Source organism: Pan troglodytes, chromosome 16, assembly GCF_028858775.2.
Source record: "Pan troglodytes isolate AG18354 chromosome 16, NHGRI_mPanTro3-v2.0_pri, whole genome shotgun sequence".
In the NCBI taxonomy this organism is placed as follows: domain Eukaryota; kingdom Metazoa; phylum Chordata; class Mammalia; order Primates; family Hominidae; genus Pan; species Pan troglodytes.
In genome coordinates this window covers 81522550-81549937 of record NC_072414.2, presented here as the reverse complement: position 1 = coordinate 81549937, position 27388 = coordinate 81522550, and the positions used below count along the sequence as shown (strand labels likewise).

Genomic DNA, 27388 nt, shown 5'->3' with positions numbered 1-27388 from the left:
TGGATCCTGTAAGGCTGTAGTGACACCACCACCATTTTTTTCAATTGCAGCAATAGCTAGTTCTGAAGCCAACTGTACTTCAATATTAACTTTTTTTTTTTTTTTTTTTGGACACGGGGTCTCACTCTGTCATCAGACTGGAGTGCAGTGGCATGATCTCAGCTCACTGCAACCTCCACCTCCCGGGTTCAAGTGATTCTCCTGCCTCAGCCTCCCAAGTAGCTGGGACTACAGGCACGTGCCACCATGCCTGGCTAATTTTTGTATTTTTAATAGAGACGGGGTTTCACCACGGTGGCCAGGGTGGTCTCAATCTCCTGACCTCATGATCCACCCACCTTGGCCTCCCAAAGTGCTGGGATTACAGGTGTGAGCCACCGCGCCCGGCCCAATATTAACTTTCACGTGAAAGGTGTCTGCAGCCTTTTCGACCAGCTGAACACCATAATCCTCTTTAAGTGGCCGAATGGTCACACCTCTTCCATTGACAAGCTGGGTTAAGTCAATAGGTTGAGTAGGATCAACACGACCCAAATCAGTAACATATTACAGTCTATCGATACTTAAAGGTTGATACTGGTGTCTGAAGCTAAGTCCTTCATTAAATCTGTATTTTGGGATTCCAATGTAAAATAGAGTCTGGCCATCCCCAAAGCCCAGCAGAGCCAGTTTCCTCTCTGCCTTTCTCTTTTATGGCCTCTGCCGCATTTTCTACCTCTTCTCCGACCTTTTGGTCGTCTCATGGGTTTCCTGGAGCCAGGATTCCGCTTTAAATTGGTCAGGCTCATGCGCAGCAGGGCCCAGAGCTGCCATAACCTGCGAAAAGAGTTTTATTTCTTCCTTTCTGACCTGTATGTCTTTTGTTTCCTAATTGCATAGCCTAGATCCTCCATCTGGTACAATGTTGAATAGGAGTGGTAAGAGAGACACCCTCGCTTTGTTCCTGCAATCGGGGGGTGGGGGGAAGATTTCAGTCTTTCACTACTCAGTATGAGGCTACCTGTAGGTTCTTTGTAGGAGCCTTTCATCGGGTTGATGAAATTCCTCTCTATTCTTAGTTTGCTGAGAATTTTTATCACGAAGGGTGTTGGATTTTGTCAAATGCCTTTGCTGCGTCATTTCCACTCACATTTCATTGGGAAAACCTGTTATACCTGTCCAATAGCGGCAGAACATCAGGTAGAGGCCAGTGGTGACAGCTGTGGCAACAGGCCAAGCTCCAGACCTTGCCAGGCTAGAGGTGGCCTGGGGTTGGAGCAGACTTAACCCCCTCCCTCTGCTCAGAAGGTCCAGCATCCTGACCAGACTCGGCAGCTTATTGGATTTGCCGGGGTGCAAGCTTCCTTGCACTGTCCACATGTTCTTACCAGGGAAGGGTCTACCCAGGGCCATCCTGCCTCAAAGGAGAAGTGGTTTACTGTTTTCTCCACCTTTAGAGGGAATGAGGGTCCCTGCTCCTGGTCCTTACTCTACTCCACTGTCCAGTTGGCGCATGCCCTGAGGCTCTCATTATACAAATTGGAAGCTAAGGTGCAAAAGAACTAAGAATTTGCAAAAGGTCCCCAACAGGTGAAGGCAGGCCCCAAACCTAGGATCTAGATTTCGTTTTTCTGACCCCGCTTCCTTTAACCTGCAGGGCTGGCCCAACGCCCCGGGCTTCACCCAACACTGGGCGCAGGCGGGAAGCCCGAGAGGCTGGGTCGGGCGCCCAAGCGAGGGCCCAGGTGGGGCGAAACAGGCGCAGTCAAGGGGCTGGCACCTTGGCCCCCCGCCGTGGATTCAAAGAGTCAGGCTCCGCCCCCTCCAAGCCCCGAGCCCACTTTGATGTGCTGATGCGGCCTGGAAGGGGCCACTTCACACCTCGGGCTCGGCATAAAGCGGCCGCCGGCCGCCGGCCCCCAGACGCGCCGCCGCTGCCATGGCCCAGCCCCTGTGCCCGCCGCTCTCCGAGTCCTGGATGCTCTCTGCGGCCTGGGGCCCAACTCGGCGGCCGCCGCCCTCCGACAAGGACTGCGGCCGCTCCCTCGTCTCGTCCCCAGACTCATGGGGCAGCACCCCAGCCGACAGCCCCGTGCCGAGCCCCGCGCGGCCCGGCACCCGCCGGGACCCCCGCGCCCCCTCCGTAGGTAGGCGCGGCGCGCGCAGCAGCCGCCTGGGCAGCGGGCAGAGGCAGAGCGCCAGTGAGCGGGAGAAACTGCGCATGCGCACGCTGGCCCGCGCCCTGCACGAGCTGCGCCGCTTTCTACCGCCGTCCGTGGCGCCCACCGGCCAGAGCCTGACCAAGATCGAGACGCTGCGCCTGGCTATCCGCTATATCGGCCACCTGTCGGCCGTGTTAGGCCTCAGCGAGGAGAGTCTCCAGCGCCGGTGCCGGCAGCGCGGTGACGCGGGGTCCCCTCGGGGCTGCCCGCTGTGCCCCGACGACTGCCCCGCGCAGATGCAGACACGGACGCAGGCTGAGGGGCAGGGGCAGGGGCGCGGGCTGGGCCTGGTATCCGCCGTCCGCGCCGGGGCGTCCTGGGGATCCCCGCCTGCCTGCCCCGGAGCCCGAGCTGCACCCGAGCCGCGCGACCCGCCTGCGCTGTTCGCCGAGGCGGCGTGCCCGGAAGGGCAGGCGATGGAGCCAAGCCCACCGTCCCCGGTTAGTGTCCCCTTCCCCGCGCCCCCTTCGTCCGTGCCCCCGCGCACAGCCCCACCGCCCGCCAAGGTGAGGACCAGGCACCCTGCTGCTCCCCGCCGGCAGCCTGGCCACCTGGCCACCATAGTATGCCCAGGGCTCCAAGAAGCGAAGGCAGGGAAAGGCCACGCAGAGGACTGGGTCTCCCCTCGCTAGGGGCCCCCTGAGAGTGGAGCCCACGAGCGCGGACACCCGCACAAGGCCACCAGTGCTGAGGGCTGCGCTGTTCCGTCTCTCCCTACAGCTCCTTCCGGGCGACGTGCTGGCTCTGTTGGAGACCTGGATGCCCCTCTCGCCTCTGGAGTGGCTGCCTGAGGAGCCCAAGTGACAAGGGACAACTGACGCCGTCTCTGTGAGCACCGAGGCTTTTTGGCCTCAGCACCTTCGAAGTGGTTCCTTGGCAGACTGCCTTTCCTGGAAGAGGGCACGGGCGATCCCGACGGGGGCATTCCTGCGGGTGAGAGCCGTCCCCACCACGGCGGCCCTTCTCAGCCCCTCCCTCCATGGAGGGACCCATAGGGCTAGACACTTTGAGGCAAGCAGGAGGCTCTGCCTAATGTGAATTTATTTATTTGTGAATAAACTGTACTGGTGTCAGTTGGCAATTTCTTCTTCCTACCCGTGGACACAGAGCTCCCTCTCTCCCTCCAAAGAAGAGCATGGGAGAGGTGGGAGGGGTTCTTGCAATCTTTAGCCCCCCCACCCCCACAGGCCCAGACCCCTTTGGCCTTACCCCCAGCCCTGGCTCAGCATCTAGTCCAGATGGGTCAGCCTGGAAGGGGTGGGGAGGGACGTCCAATGAGAAGGCAGCGGCAAGTAGAATCTGCTCATCTTTTCTTTGAACCTGGTGGGGAACTGGTTAAAACCAAAATATCTGTGTAGAAATACAACTCCATTATTGAGTATTTATTGTATGTACATCAGGTGCCTATTATACTCAAGTAACCATTTTACAGAAGGATGAGGATCAGCGCTCAAGCCCAGGTAGGCCTCCAGAGTCCCAGCGCTCAGCTCTTGTGGGATTTTGCCAGCTCCATACATGTTGGGGCCTGAGGGATAACAGCTCCAAGGGGTTATTTTCTTGCATCCTGGGGTCTTATTCTCCATGCACTGGAGCATCCTGGCCTTGGAACTCCCCCACCCTCCGCCGGCATTTTCCCATCCGCCTTTTTTCTGGTTTCCCCACCTTGTGGCTTAGAGACATAAATAATGGTGTGGCGGTCCTGAGTTTATATAACCATGACCTCCTACAGGCCTAGCTGGGGTGAGATGAGGGGTCCATGGGGTTGCATCGGAATCCACACAGGCAGTTGCGTGCCTGTCTGCATTGGCTGGATTCACATCAGGGAGCAAGAAACGGGAGGCTTGAGCCCAGAAAGCGTGTCCTCATCCAGCCAGGGTGTCTGGGGAACAGTCATGATTAGAGGGTGCGGTGGGGAGAAGGGATGTGTAGCTCTCTGCCAAGCGTCCTTTACCCTCTGTGGATAGATACCCAGTTCTCCCCTCCTCTCCTTCAAGTGTCTGAAACACAGGCTTTAGTGTCTGTTTTTATAAGAGCTTTATTAAGATACAATTCACATACCATAAAATTCACTCTTTTAACAATTGAATGGCTTTAGTACATCCACAGAGTTGTGCAAGCATTGCCACTAATTTTAGAACATTTTCACCCCCCAAAAGAAACCGTATACCTGTTAACATCACTCCCCACTATTCCCCTACTCCCAGTCCCTGGCACTCACTCTTCTAGTCTCTGTCTCTATAGGTTTGCTTTTTCAGGACATTTCATATAAAAGGAATCGCAAAATACGGCCTTTTGTGTCTGGCTTCTTTCACTGAGCACAACATTTTTAAGGCTCATCATGCTCCCTCCTGTGTCAGAACTTCGTTTCTTTTTATTGCCCAATAATCTTCCATTGTTCAGCTACATGACAGTTGGTTTATCCGTGGTTCATCCGCTGATGCTGCTTGGTTTGTTTTTCAACTGCTTCAGAGATCACTTCCAGTACTCCGGCCCGGGCCAGGAGGGGCAGTAATGCAGAGTGGGATCGAGTCCCTGATCTGCAGTTCAGGGGTCCAGGCCAGGCAGGGCACACCCGGGCTGGCGCTTGGCCACAGAGTGGGCTCCAAAAGTCAGGCCTGCAGCGGGGTGGGACCTCACACCTCCGCGGGTCACCCCCTTTCCTGCTCCTCTGTCCCATCTCTCACTCCCCTCCCAGGACCCTAACTGGGGTAGAGTGGGAAGTTTTCTGGAGCCGACACAGCTTAGAAGATCTATTTGCATGGCAAAGGCCCTGCGTTTTAGAATGGGGAATTAAAGTTATTAGCAAGTCTTTTCACAGATAAGTGGGGCTCATTGGCTAGCCCCCTTCCCTGCAGAGGGCTTCTCCTCTGCCTCTGAGCCTGGGAGTGGCCCAGTGTTTATTAGCACCTAGGTGTGAATTTTCATTAACAAGGTTCTGCTAATAGCTGCCCAGACTCAGGACTGGAGATAGGAAGGGGACATCTCCCACTGCTCCAGTATCCCCAACCCCCACCCCGGGCAGCCCCATCCCACACCCGGAGGAAACCCTGTGTGCCTGTTCACAGAGCCGACAACAGTAGCCAGCGTCCAGGTAGGCGCCCCGTGCCGGGTGGTAGCGGTGCCTCCCTCACCTCAGTTCTCAGCCCCGCTGCAAGGTAACCCCAGCTGCAGGGCCCCTTTAAGAACAGGAGGGTTAAGAAAAAGGCTGCAGATGGTGGGTGGCAGTGTTGGGATCTGGACCCGGCTGTGACTCCAGACCTGTGTGCGTAATCACCAGGTGTGCTGCCTTCGCTTCGGCTGAACACCAGCTTGTCTCAAGAACAGAGGGTACTGGGGGGCGCCTCACCTCCCCTGAGGCCCAGTCAGGGTGCCCCACTGTGGAGTGGTCTGGGCCAGGCCCCACGTGCCGTGGAGGGAGTAGTGAGAAGGACTGCACCGGCACAGGGGCGCCCGCTGAGGCCAACTAGCTGCCCGCTGGTCCCCGCTAGTCCCCAGCCGCCCTCCTCTTCTGGGGCGCTGCTTTCACAGGGCCACCTGGTGAGAAGGCCAGCGCAGGGAAACCAGCATTTCCAGGGCAGCGACCCTCGGCCGGGCTGTGTGCTTGGGGCTTAAAATTTGGGCTCAGGGCCGCTGGCAAGGTGGGTAGGTTTGCACTCTCTCTGTTTTACAGGCAGAAGCTGACGCACAGGGAACTCGAGGAACTTTCCATAAGGCTAGTGTGCAGCCCCTGGGGATGGGCCAACTGTGGGCTGGTGGTTGGTGAAGCCTGTCTTTGCAAGAGCCCTGGCAGCAAGGTAGGGGTGTGTGTGTGTGTGTGTGTGTATGTGGCAGTGGGGCTGTGTGTGTGGCGGCGGAGCTGTGTGTGTGTGTGCATGCGCATGTGTGTGTGGTGGGGCTGTGTGTGTCTGTGCGTGAGTGTATGTGTGTGTGTGGCGGCAGCGCTGTGTGTGTGTGTGGCGGCGGGGCTCTGTGTGTCTGCACGTGTGTGTGGCAGCGGGGCTGTGTGTGTGTGTGTGTGTGTGTGGAGGTGGGGCTGTGTGTGTGGCGGGGGCAGCAGGGCTCTGTGTGTGTGTGTGTGTGTGGCCATGGGGCTGTGTGTGTGTGTGTGTGGCGGCGGGGCTCTGTGTGTGTGCACGTGTGTGTGGCAGCGGGGCTGTGTGTGTGTGTGTGTGTGTGTGTGTGGAGGCGGGGCTGTGTGTGGAGGTGGGGCTGTGTGTGTGGCGGGGGCAGCGGGGCTCTGTGTGTGTGTGTGTGTGTGTGGCCGTGGGGCTGTGTGTGTGTGTGTGTGTGGCGGCAGGGCTGTGTGTGTAGAGGCAGGGCTGTGTGTGTGGAGGCGGGGCTGTGTGTCTGTGGAGGTGGGGCTGTGTGTGTGTGTGTGGGGAGGTAGGGCTGTGTGTATATGTGTGGGGAGGTAGGGTTGTGTGTGTGGGGAGGTAGGGCTGTGTGTGTGTGGAGGCGGGGCTGTGTGTGTGTGTGGAGGTGCGGCTGTGTGTGTATGTGTGGGGAGGTAGGGCTCTGTGTGTGTGTCTGTGTGTGGAGGCGGGGCTGCGTGTGTTTGTGGAGGGAGGGCTGTGTGTATGTGTGGAGGTTGGGCTGTGTGTGTGTGTGTGTGGAGGCGCGGCTGTGTGTGTGTGTGGAGGGGGGCTGTGTGTGGAGGCGGGGCTATGTGTGTGGGTGGTGGGGCTGTGTGGGTGTGGGTGTGGAGGCAGGGCTGTGTGTGTGTGTGTGTGTGGAAGTGGGGCTGTGTGTGTGGAGACTGGGCTGTGTGTGTGGAGGCTGGGCTGTGTGTGTCTGTGGCAGCGGGGCTGTATGTATGTGTGTGTGTGGCGGCGGGGCTGTGTGTGTGTAGGGGGACGTGGCGGGGCACTGTGTGTGTGTGTGGCAGCACAGCTGTGTTATGTGTGTGTGTGTGGCAGTGGGGCTGTGTGGGTATATCTGAGTGTGTGTGGTGGTGGGGCTGTGTGTGGGGGAGGTGGAGAAGCTCTGTGTGTGAAATAATGTTCCTAATGCACGCTGGCCACCAGTGTCATGGTCAGCAGGGAACCAGCTTCGCTTGCTGACCACATGTGCCACTACACGTTGAGACAGGGATGTGTGGTGCTGTGTGGCTGTGAAGAGGTGTGGATGCTGTGTGGAAGTGTGGATGTGTGGAGGTGTGGATGTGTGGATGTGTGGAGGTGTGGATGTGTGGAGGTGTGGATGTGTGGAGGTGTGGATGTGTGGAGGTGTGGATGTGTGGAGGTGTGGATGTGTGGAGGTGTTGGTGTGTGGATCCTGTGGGGAGGAGAGGAGGTGTGGATGCTGCACCTGGGCATTGGTATGCCTTGCTCTAGTTCCAACCGTCCCCTGAGAAGACATCAGGTTCTTTGTTTTTTTGACACAGAGTCTCGCTCTTTCGCCCAGGCCGGAGTGCAGTGGCATGTTCTTGGCTCACTGCAAGCTCCGTCTTCTGGGTTCATGCCATTTTCCTGTCTCAGTTTTCCCGAGTAGCTGGGACTACAGGCGCCCGTCACTACACCTCGCTCATTTTTTGTATTTGTAGTAGAGACGGGGTTTCACCTTGTTAGCCAGGATGGTCTCGATCTCCTGACCTCATGATCCGCCCGCCTCAGCCTTCCAAAGTGCTGGGATTACAGGCTTGAGCCACCGCGCCCGGCCAACATAGGTTCTTGATGTTTCCATGGGGTCTGTCACCCAGAGGGCAAGGACCTCTTTTGGGCCCACAGGCATGGCCAGCTCTGCCTGGGGCTGCACAGGCGGAAGTGGCTGGAGCCCTGGCAGCGCAGCCTACCAGCTGGGGAGCACTAGCCTCGTGCTGACCGGCCCTGGTTCCTTCTCCCTCGTCCCGCTGGTGGGACCTGGCACATAAGACGCCTTGTGAATGCCTCAGATCCCCTCTCCCCACCCGCTCTCTCCTCACACGCTGGGAAAGGAGAAGGTGGCCAGGTGTGGGCAGCACATGTCTTGGCAGAGGGTGGGCTGGGCTCCCTGCTGCCTCTGCTGGGCCGGGTGCCTCTGTTGTCTGCCTGCTCAGTATCCCTCCTGCCTTCCTCCCTCATGGCCCTGTCATTTCCTTTCCCCAGAGAGCTCTTCCCCTTGTCAGTCCTTGGTTTGGGGGTGGGAAGACCTCTCCCTCCCTCCAGGGATGGACACCTGCAGCAGCCCTGACCATCATTACAGTGAGTGGTTCAGGAAAGAGACTACATGCAGGCCAGTGAGGAGCAGGCTCAGGGCTTCGCCGGCACTATTGGGAAGGGGTGGTCCACCGGGTGCTTCTGGTGTCACCCAAGTGGAAGGCCTGCCTGAAGGGGGAATTAGAACTGAGAGGCGGAGGGAGACTCCAGGTGTGATCTCAACACCTGGGGTTGGATCCAGCCACACCAAGAGTGTGACTCCTGGACGGCTAAGTTATCTGAGCCAACACATCCCCCTTTTTGCTAAAGGTTGTTTGTGTTGGGTTTCTAGCATTTGCTATGGAGAAGCCCACGGGGACTGGACACAGGCTGTTCTACGCTGTCTCACCTGAGTCTCAGTTCCCTGCTCTGTAAAATGGGGATAACGATAACATCTATGTTTCACAAGGTTGCTTAAAGCTTAAATGTAAAATACACCAACCACAGAAATGTTGGTTCCCCGTCACCTTAGGTGGTGTGTAAGCCAAGACCATCTTCCTAAGTTCTCCTTCCTCGTCTCCAGAGAGCTGCCAGAGCACCTGCTGTGTAGAGGGAATTACTGCCAAGAGGTATGTTGGCGGCTATATTTCATTCCCATGGTGGGGTGTGGAGAGGGCCAGAGTGTCTCAGGCGGGGATACCTTCATCCCGGGGGACAGTCAGCCAGCCAGCATCAGTGCCACATGGGAGTTGTCTGGCCAACAAGGAATGTGGTATGTGACCCAGGGAGGAGGTGGATGGGGCTGCCAAACCGCAGCCATCACAAACTCTGAGTGCAGCCACCCTCCCAGGCAGTTTCTCACCCAAGAGACCGAGCAGGCCTAGGACCAGGCTGGGACACTTGAGCCCCCTCAGCCTCCAAGGTTCCACACAGGGTCCTCGTGGATCCCTTGGGCTGCTGGGGACCCCTCCGTCTGTTTTTTGGGGGAGGACAGTTTCTAGAGAAGAACAAGGCATCTCTCTGCCCAGCCACCTCTAGCGTTCCTGAGCCAGCAGGCCAGGGGCAGCAGTGGCCCAGCTCCTGCCTGCCACCTCTCCCTCCCACTCTGCCTCTTGTACCTGTGTGGCCTCAGGCCCTTACGCCACCATCCTGAGCCTCACCTCCTCAAAGCTATTCTATAAAGGTGTGAGCCAGCCGTGGGAGGGAGAAATGGGTGGGGAGAACAGGTGGGCGGGGTGTCTTGCTCATCTGAGGACAGTGGCTCTCCAGGGCCTAGGAGGTGAGTGGTCCTCACCAGGCCGAGGACTCTGGTTGAAACCATCATCTGGGCCCTGCTGGGGTCTGGACTGCGTGGGAACGATGAGTTATATACCACAGCAACTTGGGAGTCTGGAGACAATATCACTGTTTATTTGGGTGACACATCTGCCTGCCTGAGGGCTCTGACAAGAGGCTTAGTGGTTGAAGGTCCCCCAGATTATACTTTTCCCCTTGCTGGCTCTGCAGAGGCCCCAGACTCCGAGTGCAGGCCTGTGGAGCTGTGGCTCTGTTACATTTCTCTTGGCCTCAGTGTCCTGGGAGCAGCTGCCTCGTGGCTGAAACCTCCTTTTCAAAGATCCTGGGGCGGTGGCAGCCTCACTTCTTGAAGTTCTCTCTCTGGAGCGACAAGGAGTACCTCTGAAGCCGGGCCCAGTGCTCCTCCTCCTTCTCTGGGTTCTTCTCCAGCTTCCGATAACTGAGGGCCACACAACTGTGATGAGAGGAATCTCCTCTCACTTCCCCAGCTCCCGAGCCCCCAGGGCAGACCTCGACTACCCTGTGCTCCTATGAGAAACTCTAAGAGGACACAGCTGCATCACCTCTGTGTCCTCAGGGCTCAGCCTGGTAAACAGCAGGTGCTCAGAAGGCCTTTCCTGGAGGAATGATGGGTCTAGCATTCTTACCTGTGAGGTGCATGTGGGTAGACAGGATGGCGAGCTGAGGAACTAAAAGGCTATTTGCAAACAAGCTGTGGTATTACACACAACGGAACATTCAGACTGAAAAGGAAGATGTTCTGACACATGCTCCACCATGGATGACTCTTGAGGACATTACGCTGAGTGAAATATGCCAGTCACAAAAAGACACACTGTATGATTCCAACTTTTATAAAGACAGTTTGAGTTGGGTCTTTTAAAAAGTAAGAGTTGTTGGCCAGGCGCGGTGGCTCACGCCTGTAATCCCAGCACTTTGGGAGGCCAAGGCAGGCGGATCACCTGAGGTTGGGAGTTCGAGACTAGCCTGGCCAACCTGGAGAAACCCCGTCTCTACTAAAAATACAAAACTTGCCAGGCGTGGTGGCACGTGCCTGTAATGCCAGCTACTCAGGAGGCTGAGGCAGGAGAATCGCTTGAATCTGGGAGATGGAGGTTGCGGTGAGCCAAGATAGCACCATTGCACTCCAGCCTGGGCAACAAGAGCAAAATTCCATCTCAAAAAAAAAAAAAAGTAAGAGTTGTTTAAAAAAAAAAAATAAGTGCATGTTCACTACAGAAAAATCAGAGAAGCCCAAGATTCACCCCTCACGGTGCACACAGAGACAGGCACACTTAGCAGGGTGGAGGGGGCTGTCAGTGGGGTTGTGGTAGGGAAGGAAGTGCAAGTGAATGATGTTAAAATGCTTAGGCAAACAGGAAGAGGAGTACTCTGGGGGAGAAAGACAATGACTATAGCTTTGATTTGTTTTGAGGCTCTCCATCTATGTGGAGATAAGATTTTAATTAATTTTTTATTTATAGATGTAGATGTAGAGATGGGGTCTCACTATGTTGCTCAGGCTAATCTTGAACTCCTGGCCTCAAGTGATCCTCCATCTCTGTCTCCCAAACTGCTGGGATTACAGGCGTGAGCCACAGCACCTGGCTGGTAATGTCCAATTTTTCACAAAAATGGTGAATGCTATCTTAAAAATGTATTGGAGGCCGGGTGTGGTGGCTCACGCCTGTAATCCCAGCACTTTGGGAGGCCAAGGCGGGTGGATCACAAGGTCAAGAGATCGATACCATCCTGGCCAACATGGTGAAACCCCGTCTCTACTAAAAAATACAAAAATTAGCTGGGCATGGTGGCATGTGCCTGTAGTCCCAGCTACTTGGGAGGCTGAGGCAGGAGAATCACTTGAACCTGGGAGGTGGAGGTTGCAGTGAGCTGAGATTGTGCCACTGCACTCCAGCCTGGCGACAGAGCGAGACTCCATCTCAAAAAAAAAAAAAAGTATTGGAGATAGGTTTTATATTTAGATTTATATAACCGGTTATATGAATATATTTAAACACTGGAGAAATTCCTTCACTGTCTCAGAACCAAGCAAGATGCACCATATTTTGTGTTCATGTGCCTCTTAAAGGAAAGGGCTGAAGGTAAAGTAGCAATGTGTACTTTATATTTTTGACCTTAACTCTGCCAATCTAAGTAGAATTCCCTGTATCTATAATGGTTTCTTTTAGGCTGAGAATGGTGGCTCACACTGATAGTCCCAGAACTTTGTAAGGGCAAGGTGGGAGGGTCACTTGAGCCTAAGAGTTCAAGACCAGCCTGGGCAACATAGGGAGACCCTGCTTCCACAAATAATAAAAAAATTAGCTGGGTGTGGTGGCGCATGCCTGTGGCCCCAGTTGCTCAGAAGGCTGAGGCAGGATTGCCTGAGCCCGGGAAGTCAAGGCTTCAGTGAGCTGTGATTGCACCACTGCACTCCAGCCTGGATGACCCTGTCTCAAAAAATAGACAAAATAAAAATAAAATAAAATCGCTTTTACTTATTGAAAGAGATTCTGGTGTGATTTATGTGTAATAGCAAATAAAGAATATTTAACACTTTTTTTTTTTTGGAGACAGATTCTTGCTCTGTTGCCCCCGCTGGAGTGCAATGGCATGATCTCAGCTTACTGTAACCTCCACCTCCTGAGTTCAAGCAATTCTCCTACCTCAGCCTCCTGAGTAGCTGGGATTATAGGCACCTGCCACCATGCCCGGTTAATTTTTGTACTTTTAGTAGAGATGGGGTTTCACCATTTTGGCCAGCCTGGTCTCGAACGCCTGGCCTTAGGTGATCCACCCGCCTTGGCCTCCCGAAGTGCTGGGATTACAGGTGTGAGCCACCGTGCCCGGCCAATTTAACACTTTTTAAAAAAGTAATCTATACATTTGCAGCTTTTAAATAAAATCAGGCCAGGCGTGGTGGCTCATGTCTGTAATCCCACCACTTTGGCAGGCCGAGGCAGGCAGATAATCTGAGGTCAGTAGTTCGAGACCAGCCTGGCCAACATGGAGAAACCCCATCTCTACTAAAAATACAAAAATTAGCCGGGCGTGGTGGCGCATGCCTGTAATCCCAGCTACTGGGGAGGCTGAGGCAGGAGAATCGCTTGAACCCGGGAGGCAGAGGTTGCAGTGAGCCGATCGCGCCAGTGCACTTCAGCCTGGGTGATAAGAGTGAAACTGTTTCAAAAAAAAAAAAAAAAAAAAAAACTCTCCCTGTGAAGAATAGTTGAACATTCTTGGTAGACCTTTAGAGAGGGCCAATGACAACCATCGCCTTCTTCATTGTCTCTCTCTCCCCAGAGACTCATGAGACCATATTCCTCTCCTGACGAACAGGCACATTTCCCTCTGGGAGGTACCAAGAGCCTCCCAGCGACCCACTACAATGCAGGAAGGACTTGAACGCCCCTGTTAAGTGCAGGTACGAGCTAGGAAGCGGAGAGGAGCTATGGTGCCACCTAGTGGTGATATTTAGAATTTTCCCAGGCATGAACTTGGATTAGCAGGGAGCCATCATCATGGTCATAACTACCATTTACTGAGCAACCCTTCTGTGCCTGGTACTTTCCATGTATCATCCCACTTAATACCTTAAGCCCAAAAAAATCAGGCATCATTAAAATGGTCAGAACATAGCCTGGCATCTCACAGGTGCACAATATGTGTTTTTTGACTGAATGAGGAGGCTAAGTAACTCGCCCAAGGTCTCATTGTAAGTGGTAGTGTCAGAATCAAACTCAGCTCTGTTTGGCTCCAGACCTGCATATCTTAACCATTCTACTTCAGTCTTCCCTGAGTAAACAGTCTACACAGAGAAAGGGGGAAACAGTCGTGAAGAGACTCTTCCCTGAGTAAAGAGTCTACACAGAGAAAGGGGGAGACAGTCGTGAAGAGACATTATGGTGATTGGAGAGATCACAGAATCTCAGAGGTCACGTTACATACATAGGAACATCTAGGCCCTGGAAGGAAAGGAACCTGCCAGAGCCACCTAGTTCTGTAGTGGCAGGCCCGGGACGAGGATCCAGGACTCCACTGATGACCCCAATCCAGCCGAAATGTGTGGTCAGATCCCAAAAGGAATCATCAACAAGGATTTGCAAATCCCCAGAAATTTATTGTGAGATGGATTAGAAGAGACACCTATTTCTCCAGAATGGCCTGAGTACTGTTCCTTATGCTTTGATAGCAGAAAGGAGGGCAAGAAAACAGTGCTTGCAGGATTAGGGAGAGTGGAAAGAGGAAGGGGAAGAGGAGAAACGCACACAGAACGGTTTATCTGAATGATGGGTAAAAGAAAGGGGTCTTAGATCATGGGTTGGCAAACATTTTCTGTAAAGGCCCAGAATGTAAATAATTTAGACTTTATAGGTCATGCTATCTCCTTCGCAGCCTTCAATCCTGCCATAGCATACAGTAGCCATAGATAATACATAAACAAATGGGCACGGCTGTGTTCAAATAAAACCTTATTTACAAAACCAGGCAGTGGACTGGATATGGCCCACAGGTCATAGTTTGCCAACCCCATCTTAATGATTGTGTCTAATAATCCAAACATACTTTTTTTTTTTTTTTTTTGAGGCAGGGTCTGACTCTGTCACCCAGGCTGGAGTGCAATGGCACGATCTTGGCTCACTGCATCCTCTGCCTCCCAGGTTCAAGCAATTCTCGCCCCCCTCAGCCTCCAGAGTAGCTGGGACAAAAGGCATGTGCTACCACACCCAGCTAATTTTGTGTGTTTTTTGTAGAGATGGGGTTTCGCCATGTTGGCCAGGCTGGTCTCGAACTCCTGAGCTCAAGCAATCTGCCCACCTCGGCCTCCCAAAGTGCTGGGATTACAGGCATGAGCCACCGCGCCTGGCCTAAACATACTTTTAAGAGGGAATTGAGAAAGTTAAAAAGATGATCTTGACAGGAAGAAAACAACTGGAAGCCCTTCTTTTCTCCCAGCCTGAATTAATGACTCTTTTTCTACCAATCCACATGTGAGGTGGAGTGCAGCTCATGGGCTATCATGGGGTAGAACCCTTCACTTAGGGGAAATTTCTTTTTTTTGGGGGGGGGACAGAGTCTTGCTCTGTCACCTAGGCTGGAGTGCAGTGGTGCGATCTTGGCTCACTGCAACCTCTGCCTCCCAGGTTCAAGCAATTCTCCTGCCTCAGCCTCCCGAGTAGCTGGGATTACAGGCATGTGCCACCACACCCAGCTAATTTCTGTATTTTTTAATAGAGACGGGGTTTCACCATGTTGACCAGGCTGGTCTTAAACTCCTGACCTCAGGTGATCCGCCTGCCTCGGACTCCCAAAGTGCTGGGATTACAGGCGTGAGCCACCACGCCCAGCCAGGGGAAATTTCAATGCTGAAAGGATTTACCATAAAAGAAACTCCACTATCCCTCCATCCAGAGACAACCTCAGATGTAGGAGGGGGTGAAGACACAGAGCTCTTTACCTCTTCTGGAGGAAACGCTCACATCTTTTCTCCAGTGGCAGTGCTTGGGGGAAGGCCATGTTATCCAAGTCCCTTTGAGGAATGGTGCAATTTTTTGAGATATTTTCCAGGAGTGGGCAGGCCTCAAAATTAAAATAGAAAACAGAATATTGGATTCCAGCATCGTCGGTGGACGCAGTTTCATGTGAATAGTCTCCTGTGACGAGACAAGAACACCATGTTCTGTGTAACAATCGCTTTCTCAGTGGGCTCTGGTCCAGGTGAGCAGGTGGGGGCTGCTCTCTGCTTATAAAGGCTGGGTCATCTGGGTTGAGCTGTGACTTCAGAGAGAAGACCCTGCTGGCATTTTATCGAAGTGCCCTGTGAGGACTGAGCTGCGGTACCCTTTGGCCTATGGTGGAGGGGGACACAGAGTAGGGAGGAGATCGGAGGGGCTCTCTCTGTTTGTGAGAGAACTAAGTCAGGGAAATGGTCAGTGGGCATCAGCCCTGGTCCCTTTCTGTACCTCGGAGCAGGAAACATGGATGGTCTGGAGACACAGCAAACACTGGCTTCCAGGGGACCTCCAGAGGAAAGGCTCCCGGAGGGGCAAAGGCACAGATGATTTCACGCTTGGCCACATCCATAAGGCACACAGAGCCATTCTTGGAAAAGATGAGCACCTGGGAAGCAAAGAGATGGTGAGGGGGGCTTCTACTGGACTCTGTCCCTCACAGGAAGGTCAAGTGTAGAGGTCACCCCAGTAAGGAATGAGAGAAGCAGCTGGACATAAAACCTCTTGGGCCCCAGCCTCTGGATCCATCCAGGGCTGCTGGAGACCTGCACACACATGTGTGCTTGGGGTCCCCCTCAGCCAACAGACCCTCCTCCACATGCTGTCTGCTCCAGGGCTATGCATTCCTCCCCTTTTTCCCGGCCTCTCTTCCAAGTTCTCTGCTTCTCTGCTGAAGAGCTCACCCTCCATGTAGCCAAGATTCCATTTCTCACCTGTGCTCCCAATGCCTTTCCTTCCCACTGCCTCAGGGACCTTGCTCAATCTAACAGCCCCTCTTGGCCTGAGATCTGAGCCGGGGATGCTCTCCTGCCTGGGCTCTTTCCTCTGCAGCGAACACACTAAACTCTCCCCATCCTTAGAAAGTCCCCTTTGGCCGGGCGCGATGGCTCATGCCTGTAATCCCAGCACTTTGGGAGGCCAAGGCGGGCGGATCACGAGGTCAGGAGATCAAGACCATCCTGGTTAACACGGTGAAACCTCGTCTCTACTAAAAATACAAAAAATTAGCCTGGCATGCTAGCGGGCACCTGTAGTCCCAGCTACTCGGGAGGCTGAGGCAGGAGAATGGTGTGAACCTGGGAGGCAGAGCTTGCAGTGAGCCAAGATTGCGCCACTGCACTCCAGCCTGGGCGGCAGAGCGAGACTCCGTTTCAAAAAAAAAAAAAGCCCCCTTTGACCCAACATCCTCCTCCAGCTGCCACACCACTTTCCCCTCCCCACACAAGAGGGTCTCTCCACACCCTGTCCACTCCCCCACTCCTGCGTCTGTCTCCCAGCTTTAGCCACTCGTCTCCACCATGTTCTTGGTTTTTCTGCAGCACAGGACACTGCTCTCACTTTCTTCAGACTCTCCTCTCTGCTTGCAGGACTGTCCCCATGCAGTTTTCCCTGGGGCCCCTCATGGTCACTTTGTGAACTGATTTTCCAGGTCCTGTAAGTGACGGTAGTGCCCATGGGAACCTCTTCTCTATTCACTCCCTCTCTTTAACAAGGGGAACCTGCTGTACCCCCACTTCAACCACCTCTCACTAACTGTACTTGGCTGGTGAGCATGGAATCTACATTTTCAGCCCTGGGCTCTCTTGGAGCCTCCCCTGGGGGTCCTGTAGGCCCCTCACCCTCTGTAGGGCCACACCAGGAATCACAGACTTTCTCTCCAGGCCTGCAGTGGGCCCTGTAAGGACTGGGGAATCACCTCTGCAAGCGAGGATCAACCGCGCACGCTTCCCTCTCCTTTGACAACAGCCACAGGTAGTCCAGAATGTGGAGTCCATCTCCGAACTGAGATCTCTCAACTCTCCATCCCTGCTCTAAATATGCTGTTCCCATTCTCTGACCTCTCTGTTTGAGCCCCGTCCCACACAGGGACACATCTGTATCCTTCTGCGCAGTGTACAGGACCTTCCATGGTCTGGCCCACCTGTCTTCCCGCCCCAGCCTCCTCCCTCTCCACATTCCACAGCAATCTCATGTGGCAGGTACTGGGACTTCCTGCAGTGCCTGGGACACGTGGTGCTCTCTTGCCTCCATGGTGTTGCCTTCTCAACTCCTCTGGCTCAGCTCAGCTGTCACCTCCTCCAGAAAACACAGTCCTCCCCTGCTGCCAACTTCTGCAGGTTGAGTTAGGTGACCCCTCTCTCTATTCCATGCATCCATTAAAAAATCCCTATCGCAGCCTTTCTCATGTTCTAAGGCAGCTGCCTGGTGACTTCTCTGTCTTCCCAAATGAGCTGTGTGCTCCATGAAGGCAGGTTCTTTCTCTTTCTATTTGTAAACCCGAAAGCTAGTCCAGTGCCTAACACATAACAGGCCTTCAATAAGCATTTTCTAAAGGACAGATGAACACATTCACAGAAGAGAAATGAGAGGCATGGGGCATTTACAGAGAGGCATGGGGAACCTACCATGCCAGGTAAGGCTGGGACTGGGGCCACGGCACAGATGGTTTTATCCAGGTGCTTTACAGGCCTATAGGACAGAAAATATACAGACATTCTCCTACTTTGAGAGTTTAAAAGTTTTGATATCCTCTTCTAGGCATATATCCTGGAGAAATTCAGAGAAATCAAGAAATATGTGAGGAGGCTGTTCATAGTAGCAAAAAATTAAGAACAATCCAAATATCTATTAGGAGGATGCTTAAGTCATTGTGGTATATTATACAATGAAATATAATACGGTAATGAAAATAAAAGAACTGGAGCTACATGCATCAACATGTATGGCTCTTGTGAACAATGTTGCAAAGCAAGATGCAGAATAAATACCATTGAAAAACAAGTTGGAGGCTGGGTGCAGTGGCTCACACCTGTAATCCCAGCACTTTGGGGGCCCAGCACTTTGAGCCCAGGAGTTCAAGACCAGCCTGGGCCACAGAGTGAGACCCTGTCTCAAACAAAACCAAACAAAACAGAAAGAAAGAAAGGAAAGAAGGATGCACGGAAGGAAAGAAGGAAGGAAGGAAGGAGGGAGGGAGGGAAGGAAGGAAGGAAGACAAGTTGGAGAATATATAGAATATGGTTCCCTTCGTAAGTTTCCTAAATATGCAAAGCTAAATAATATACTGTTTAGAGATACAGTCATACAAATGTGGTTAATTCTTTTTCTTTTTTTAATAATTTTTTTTCTTTTCACAGAGAAGGGGTCTCACTATGTTACCCAGGCTGGTCTTGAACTCCTGAGCTCAAGTGGTCCACCCGCCTTGGCCTCCCAAAGTGCTTGGATTACAGGTATGACCCTCTGTACCTGGCCTAAATGTGGTTAATTCTTAAGGGAAAGCAAAGGAATGATGAATTTAGAAAAATGGTGTGGTAGATTGAAAAGCAGTTGGCTGTATTTGGCAGTGACTCCCATCAAAAGATGGAGTCTGTTTTTCTACTGCTTGAATGTGGGCATGGATGTGGGATGTGCTTTGCCCAATGGGACATTAGCAAATGTAACATGAGCAGAAGCTTGAAAAGCATTTGTGTGCTATGGTTGCCCTCTCCTGCTGCTAGGAGCCCTTAGACTACCATGTGAGAAAGGCTGTACTAGTCTGTAGGAGAGACCATGAGGAAAACCGAGGTGCACTGGCCAATAACCTGCCAACTGCCAGGTGTGTGAGTGAAGCTATCTTAGAAGAGCTGCGAGCTGCCTGAAGGCACATTTGAGAGCCCAGGTGAGACCAGTAGAAGAAATGGATTGAGTCCAGTCCAAATTGCTGACCTACAGACTCAAGGACTAAACACTGACTATTTTCTTAAACCATTAAGTTTTGGGGTGGTTTGTTATTTAGCATTAGGTAATTAGTAAGGTGTTTGGGGCGGAGCAAGAAGGATTGATGAGGGAGAGCCATGCAGGGAGCCCAAATGGAACTGGAGATTATCGATTTCCAACGGTTTCAGGGGAGTTGATCTCATTATTCTTTATTACACACACACACGTACACACATGCGCGCGCGCACACACACACACACACACACATTATACAGGTTCATTTGCATGCATTAGGTATTTTTAAATGTTTAAAAGAGAGAGAGGTCCCTGGAGAAACTGATGGAAGTTTACTGTGGGAGAAATGAGCCTCTTCTTGGCCGTATGGGATGGGAAGGATGTTGTCTTAATCCATTTTCTGTTGCTTATAACAGAATACCTGAAACTGGATAATGTATAAAGCAAATGAATTTATTTCTTACAGTTCTGGAGGCTGAGAAGTCCAAGGTCAAGGGTCCACAGCTAGTGAGAGCCTTCTTGCTGGTGGGGACTCTCTAGAGAGTCCCGAGACGGCATAGGGTGTGACATGGTGAGGGAATTGAGTGTGCTCATATTCTAGCTCAGGTATCTCTTCCTTTTCTTATAAAGCCACCATTTCCACTCCCATGATACCCATTAATCCATTCACCTATTAATCCATTAATGCATGAGTGGGTTAATCCATTCATGTGGGAAGAGCCTTCATAATCCAATCATCTCCTAAAGGCCCCGTCTCACAGTACTGCCACAATGGGGATTGAGTTTTCACGTGGGTTTTGGAGGGGAGAGTCAAACCATAGCAGATGTCATCTGTGCTATCATACAATTTTGTTAGAAAAAATTGTAACATATATGTGACATTGGTGATCTTCAGAAGCTCACCAGGAGAGTGATGACTATACAAAAGGTGGACTGTAGTCAGAGAGGCTGTCAGATTTTACTATTAAATAGCAATTAAAATAATCTGGCCGATTATTTACCCCGTCCCACCCTCAAGCTACTGACCTCTCAACAAGCACACTGATGGTGGGTCCTTGGGTCCCGCTAGCCTCCACCAGATGGAGGGAGGCGTCTGTGCACAGCACCACACATTTCATTTGGGATTTCACTGGACCTTCAGGATACATATTCTGTCCTTTGTGGACCAAGAAATATTTTAGGAAGTGAATGCTTTGGCAGAAACATCCCTGAGGAAGAGCAGCGACCCCAAGAGGGAATCCTAGAGAAAGTAATCACACAAGCCGGTCAGAAAACGGGGTAGGGGAGGAGGCCATGGGCACAGGGGCTGTGACCAGCAAGTGTGTGAGGGACTTGTAGGATGTGAAGGCAAAATCAAGCAATGAGCACCCTGTGAGAGAAAATCAGTAAACCTAGTGCCCAATGGGAGAGAAAAGCCCCCTGCAGGGGAATGCTGCTGTGTCTGGAGAGGAATTGGGGAGGGGGAGAAGCAAGAGCATGGAGGAGGGCAGGGTCAGCACTGGAGTGGAAGGAAGCTACAACCCAGCCAGGGACTGAGGCGCAGCTGACCGTGGGATGCAAAGGCGTATGGGCAGGGGGAGGCGCAGCTGTTTCAGAAAAGGCGGGGTGTGTGTGTGTGTGTGGCCAAACAACAAGAACTTAATATCCAGAAAAAAATGAAAACAAGCTATTTTGGTCAAGGGCTTATGAAATCATCATCATTCTTCTTTCCTTGAAATATCTTTTGCTTCTATAATAATGCTGTTGGTTCAATAAGTAAAATACAGGAGGGTCTTTAGTGGTGTTTATCTTAGCAGTGTGTGGGGAAAATATCCTCCAAAGTTGAAATAACCACTGCATTCTTCAGAAAGTGATAGCCAAGTGAGGAAGGCAATTTGCTAGCTTGACAGACACCTCCCTGAGAACAGTCAACTCCCTGGTCTGATCACAAGCTACCCAACAAACAGGGTACTATCTCTGATGCTCTGCACCTGCCAGGAGGGCTGCCCAGTGAAGGTGGCCCACCTCCACTCTCTAGGAAAATACATCTCCAACTGCAAAATGGCAAACCACTGAGTCATTACTGGCCTTTAACAAAGTCCGGTTAGAGGGAGCTGCTTCCCTAGAGGCTGACGAATTTAGGAAGCAATATCATCGATTTCTGTATCTGCAAAGCTGGACCCAGGACCCTAGAACTCAACCACAGTGCCACCCACCCAGAATAGCTGCTGGTCTCACTTTGACTGCTTTATAGGTCTCTTAGCTCTAATACAATAGAGCTCGTGCTGACTGGGGATGAGACAGAATAGCAGGGAAGAAGACTCACTTATTTAGAGAGCTTGGGGGCTGGGAAGAGGAAGGCTGAGGCCACCATGATCACTTGTACTGTGCCAGACATACTTCTTCACTGGAGTGTAATAATGAAGGCAATGATCATACTTCCAGAGCCTAGTACAGTGCCAGGCTCAGAGAAGTCACTCAATAAACACATGGGCAGTGGGAAGCATTAGCACATATTATATCCAATAAATGTTTGTTGAATAAATGAATGAGAGGGGAGTAGGACCAGTTCCCCAAGCTGACTTTAAGAACACAGAGGTAACAGAAGGCCCACGGCCTGTGGGAATTCCAGAGCTCCCAGACTCATTGCCCAGAGTCCCACCCAGGTACTAGGTAGAGAGGCAGGGAGGACTTACCTTTGGCCAGGTCCCACAGCGTGAGCACACCATCCTCGCAGGCCAGCACCAGGTAGGAGGAGGAGCAGCTGAGCTGAGAGACTGCAATGGGCGCAGCACAGGGCCACACACCCTCGGGGTCTAGGGGGAAGGACAATACTCAACCGGTTCCCCCCAGACTCTGCACCTACCCATCACTTCTACCTGGACAATCTGTGACTCAGACTGGTCTGCCTGTTCAGGGAATGGGAACCAGGAGCACCTGTCTGGACTCACCATCTTCCTTCTCTTTATGAAGTGCTATTCTCCTTGCCTAGGATGATAAGATAATGTCACACTGTTTATTATTACTCTACAGCTAATGTTTAATGAGTATGTCCTAGGTGCTAGATAGTGTGTTAGGCACTTTACACACATAATTTCATTGCATTCTCACAAGGGTTCTATAAAGTAGTCTTATTAGTATCCCCATTTTATAGATGAGGCAGAGAAGTGACTTGCTCAAGGCCATACAGTCAGTATAGAAGGAGATTAGAAGCCAGGTTGCCTGGGAAAGGGATAGAAGAAAAGAAACTCCTCCTTTGTGAATTTTTTAACGTTACTTTTGAAGTGTAATATAAAGTATAACAAGTGTACAGTTCAAGGAATTATCACAAAGCAAACTTGCTCATGTAACTGCTTCCATTAATTTTTTTTTTTTTGAGACAGGGCCTCACTGTCACCCAGGCTGGAGTGCAGTGGTGCAACCTTGGCTCACTGCAGCCTCAACCTCCTGGGCTCAAGTGATCCTCCTGGCCCAGCCTCCTGAGTAGTTGGGACTACAGGCTCATGCTGCCATGCTTGGCTATTTTTTGTAGAAACAGGGTCTCCTATGTTGCCCAGACTGGTTTCAAACTCCTGGGCTCAAGAGATCCACCTGCCTCTGCCTCCCAAAGTACTGGGATTACAGGCATGAGCCACCACACCTGGTCACCTCCATAAATTTGTAAAACAACAACAACCTATATTTCCTTAGTGCATTTCAATTTCGAAGAGCTTCACATACAGAAACTCTCTGGATTTTGCTATTTTCAACAACCGCATGCACTAGACAACAATGGTGTAATTAATTAGCTCTATGTTTTGCATGAAAAGTGGGTTGGGGTGTGAAGCGACTGGCCTGAGACTACATGGTTTGCAGACAGCTGGGCTAGGATTAGCACTGACCTTCTGATTCCAAGCCTACTTTCTCAATCTCTCTCTCTTTTTTTTTTTTTTTTTTTTTTGAGATAGTCTTGCTCTGTCACCCAGGCTGGAGTGCAGTGGTGTGATCTTGGCTCACTGCAACCTCTGCCTCCCAGGTTCATGTGATTCTCCTGCCTCAGACTCCCAAGTAGCTGAGATTACAGGCGCGTGCCACCATATCCGGCTAATTTTTGTATTTTTAGTAGAGATGGGGTTTCACCACGTTGGCCAGGCTGGTCTTGAACTCCTGACCTCAGGTGATCCACTCGCCTCGGCCTCCCAAAGTGCTGGGATTATAGGCGTGAGCCACTGCGCCCAGCCAAGCCTACTCTCTTTTTACCTTAGCTGCTTAAGGAGCCCTGTGGACCTGACTGTAGACTTTGTCCCTATTGACCTGTTGTCTTTAAGGAACATGACATTTGAGAGACAGATTCTTGTGGTCAGACTACACCCACCAAACCCCCTACTGCCTGCCTAGATCTGGTCCCTAAAGTGACACTTGATGTATGTCAGTCACATGCTCTCAGCTAAGCTGGAGAAGGACATGTCTGCAAGTCCTGAGCTTAGGCGACTCCCATCTCAGCAGTAAAGTACCAGCTTTATCCTTTAGAGTTCGGTTTAGTGAATACAGGAAGAAATTGTGACTTCTGGTCCAGTGTATACCAAGGACACAGGCCATTCCTGGGGCGGGGGGAAAAAAGACAGAAAATGGGTGTTACACAGGGGGAAATCTGGGTGGCCTTTGGTTTGCACAGAAGGTGTTTGCCCAAGAGAAGCTGGTTTGAAGTCTGAAGTGGTTTGTTTTAATGGGCAGCACCCAAGAGAAGGGTGAGTTTCCCAAGAGAGAGGGACTGGGCAGCCCCATGAGGGCTGTTCCTGGGGCCCACCCGCCTTCTTGCATAGGGAGGACAGTCTCAACTCCCCCTCGGCTGCTTTCACATCTAGAAAATTCACACCCTCAGTGTTTTAAGTAACATCTTCTACAAGACAAACTCATATCCAGAAGCAGCCCGGTGGATGTGGACTCATGCCTTCTCCTATGGCAACCACTCCCTGAAGGCAGTGCCAGCCTTTGTGATCAGAGAACCTGTGCTCAGGGGCCACAGATGCAAACAGAAACTGACAGGCTATAGCTGGCAACCGAACTCCCCTCTTCATTCCCTCCTACCATGTGAGGTTTGTTGGGGAACATCTCTGTGGGGGCTTGCTGAGGGGTTTCCCCAAGATGACCCCTTGCTAGGACAACCACCCACTTCATGTTCATTTACCTGAGGGGCCCTTGACTTCCGTTGGCATTGCAAATAGGCAGCTAGGAAGAAGGAAATAGAAGGTGGCCGTACTGGGAAAGAAAGAGACACGAGTCAGAGCCATGTAGACTCCCTGGCAAGGAGAGCTGCTGGCAGTCTTGGTCCTAAAACCAGAATAGATAGTTAGAATGGACCTTCCCAGGGGTAAGAAGGCCATGAAGCACATCACATTCTAGGTGCTGGTCCTGGTGGGATGCGCTGACCTTGGATGCTGCTGAGGGCAGGTTGGGTGGGGCTGGGAATCACTCCTAGGCCAGTGTGGTGTGCAGAGCTCTTGCCAGAGACAGCTGTCTTTTGGAGAGCCACTTCTGTTTTGGGGAAGATGTCCTTAAAGAGCAGACTCAGGTGATCTACATAGATGTTCTCTTATCCCAGGGGCAATACAGCCAGTGTTGTGCTGATAACTGGGTCTCTTAAATAAAAGAGGCCCCGATTTGTAGGGTTTGCAGATTTTCATGGTGTCAGTGCTCCCACAATGGACAACTAACAGTGGTTTAACAACTGGCTTGCAAAACCCTAATTATCTCACTATGCAGTAGGAGCCAGCCCCAGCATACCACTGAATCTTGACGTAGTTCCAGACAGTAACAAGGAGCTGTTGTCAGGGATTAGCCTTAGGACTTTGTGTCCTGAAGTAAGAAAATTTAAGGTCCACTTGACAGCACAAGAGATTTCACTTCCCATGTGAGAACAGGAACATTCCTGAGATCCACAGTAGCTATGAGGAGACCTAATTCCTAAAACCAGCTCCCTCATTGATACTTCAAAGACTGGGGCTCTCCAACACAACTTGGAGCTAATGACACCTAACTGCTCACCAAGATGGGGAAGTCATATATTATAATAATTATACACCTATGCTACATTACATTTAGAAAGGCAGGAAGGAAATGGAGAAAAATTTTAGTAGTGGTGACTTTATTTGTCTTTAGGATCTTCTGTGTTTCTTCTTATTATTTTTTAATTACTATTTTTTGAGACAGAGTCTATCTCTGTCCAAGCTACAGTGCAGTGGCGTGATCTCGCCTCACTGCAGCCTCTATCTCCTGGGTTCCAGTGATTCTCCTGCCTCAGCCTCCTAAGTAGCTGGAATTACAGGTGCCCGCCACCATGCCTGGCTAATTGTTGTATTTTTAGTAGAGACGGTTTCACCATGTTGACCAGGCTGGTCTCAAACTCCTGGCCTCAGGTAATCTGCATGCCTCAGACTCTCAAAGTGCTGGGATTACAGGCCTGAGCCACCGTGCCCAGCCTCTGTGCTTTTAGATAACTAGAAAAAAAAATTTAAAAAGAAAAAAAAATTTTTAGAGATGTCATATATAAAACTGAAATAAATTATATTTCTCATTTCCATAGATATCTATTTCTTCTTTTAACTCCATTATTATCAGCCTTTGTTCTAACTATATAGTAACAATCTCCACACAACATTTCAAAATATCTGCTGATGTTTGCTCAAAATTCTCCCAAACCAGAAAGAGCTTATTTATTTTAGAGATAAGGTCTTGACATGTGGCCCAGGCTGGTCTCAGATTTGGGGGCTCAAATGATCCTCCTGCCTCGGCCTCCCAAAGTGTAGGGATTACAGATGTGGGCCACTGTCCTGGCCCCAGAAAGAGCTTTTAGATCTCAGGTCCCTGGGTTGATTCCTACATGTGCCAAGACAGCAGAAGCCTGGGGATGCTCCCTGGCTTTCCCGGGATTAGGGGGCTCACCTGAGTGGCTCCTCCTCCCACTCCTTATCTAGGTACTTCTTGTAGGAAGCGTTGAAGATCTCAGCTTGCTGCTCCCACTGACTGTCCTTGATGAAATGATTCTGCCCGGAGCCCAGTCCGTAGCAGTCCTTGATCTTTGCAAAGACTTCCAGGGGGCTTTTGAATGTGGTGCCTAGGTTGAAAATATTACAGAATTAGTCAAGCCATGTGACTCCCCCTTTCCTGATTTTCCCCTACTTCTTCCACTCTTCCCAGCTTCCTGCAGAATCCCTCAGCCTCAGAAATCGATTCTTGCTCTGCAATTGGTCTGTATTCAGTCTCCTCCCGGCCTCTCCTGTACCCCACCAGCTCACAGAGCCCAGGCAGAGAGCAGCTGCTGTCCTCCTTCTTCTATATCTTCATCCCAACATCATTCTCTCTGCTTTTGGATTACAGAATATTTGCAAAGGCCAGGGTGTGGGGGGCGGTGGGGCAGGGAAATGTTCACAATGCCACTGGAGACTTTAGATCACTGTCCCTGTCTCCCCAGCTGAGGAAGGCCCCAGATCTGCCAGTTACCATCACTTTTCAGCCACTGCTGAACACTCACATAATTAGGCAGTCTCAGTCTCTTCTTATGCCAACATTTACCCAATTACCTTCCTTTAAAAAAATCTTTCTCTGTCAGTCACTTTTCTTACTACTTCTCTTCCCAATAACCTTTCATTTCCTTCTTTGTCATCTGTTCCTAAATCCACAGTAAAACTGGATGACTTGTTTTCTGGATTTGCACCCTGAGTTTCAGAATTCTGTTCACTTTGGAAGGTGCCTGGGTCCCTCAAGTTGCCCAGGAGATTCCACAGTGCCCTTGACTGCTTCCTCAGAGACAACTGCATAATTTTCTAGAGGGAGACACCAGTTTTATAAACACATAATATCGTATGATACACTAGCTCTCAAAGGACGACGCCAGATCAGCAGTGGCAGAGTCACCTGGGAACTTGTTAAAAATACAGATTCTCAGGGCCCACCCCAGACCTACTGGAATAGAAGAAACTCTGTGGTGGGGCCCAGCAATCTGGGTTGTTTTTTGAGATGGGGGTTGTGTTATATTGCCCAGGCTAGGCTTGAACTCCTTGGTTCAAGCAATCCTTCCATCTCAGCTTCTTGAGTAGCTGGCACTATAGGCAAACAATCTGGGTTTTAATGAGTTCTCCAAATGAGTCTGATGCAGCTAAAGTTTGAGAATTGCTATTATACATTATTCCCCTTGTATTTTCACTTACTAAAATGTTTTGGAGATTATTTCATATTAGTACTATAGATCCTCTTCATTGTTGCTTATCTTTAGTTATTAAACCTTTTTCTTATTGTGAAGTGTAACATACATTCTGAAAAGAGCATAAAATATATACCTTAATATACCTTAATGAGTTATTATAAAGCAAACCTC

At 51.2% G+C, this 27388-nt stretch overlaps 2 protein-coding genes across 11 annotated transcripts in view; one reads left to right on the top strand and one right to left on the bottom strand.

The window, feature by feature from the left end:
* Positions 1-1897: 1897 nt before the first annotated feature.
* On the top strand, positions 1898-4484 carry MESP1 (mesoderm posterior bHLH transcription factor 1). 2 transcript variants are annotated; one of them, XR_010151804.1, is made up of 3 exons: positions 1898-2641; positions 2922-3134; positions 3602-4484. XR_010151804.1 is itself a non-coding variant. In XM_523151.8 (2 exons), the coding sequence occupies exons 1-2, from the start codon at positions 1919-1921 to the stop codon at positions 3003-3005; spliced, it is 807 nt and encodes a 268-aa protein (XP_523151.3). In that variant the 5' UTR covers positions 1898-1918; the 3' UTR covers positions 3006-3274. The 2 variants fall into 2 exon arrangements, 1 of the variants encoding a protein (XP_523151.3); XM_523151.8 differs by lacking the exon at positions 3602-4484 and having other exon boundaries at positions 2922-3274.
* A 5212-nt stretch (positions 4485-9696) lies between these two features.
* The window catches only part of WDR93 (WD repeat domain 93), a 48641-nt gene continuing 30949 nt past the window's right edge, over positions 9697-27388 (bottom strand). For 2 of the 9 annotated variants that reach the window (XM_001167441.5, XM_063795356.1), the window contains 9 exons: positions 25957-26128; positions 24203-24273; positions 23529-23615; positions 21732-21851; positions 20083-20296; positions 17751-17814; positions 15577-15733; positions 15072-15267; positions 9697-10049 (listed from right to left, as the gene is read on the bottom strand). In XM_001167441.5, coding sequence (XP_001167441.1) covers positions 9950-10049; positions 15072-15267; positions 15577-15733; positions 17751-17814; positions 20083-20296; positions 21732-21851; positions 23529-23615; positions 24203-24273; positions 25957-26128 — 1181 coding nt within the window. In that variant the 3' untranslated portion in view covers positions 9697-9949. Of the gene's footprint in view, positions 10065-15071; positions 15463-15576; positions 15734-17750; positions 17815-20082; positions 20297-21731; positions 21852-23528; positions 23616-24202; positions 24274-25956; positions 26129-27388 lie in introns of all 9 variants that reach the window. The other 7 variants (XM_016927406.3, XM_063795355.1, XR_010151802.1 and 4 more) reach the window with 6 other exon arrangements.

Bases quoted from the DNA above. Each gene is read 5' to 3' on its own strand.
- MESP1 (XM_523151.8), top strand. From the start codon at position 1,919: ATGGCCCAGCCCCTGTGCCCGCCGCTCTCCGAGTCCTGGATGCTCTCT. The intron at 2,642-2,921 runs GTTAGTGTCCCC...CTCTCCCTACAG, and splicing joins AGCCAAGCCCACCGTCCCCG to CTCCTTCCGGGCGACGTGCT.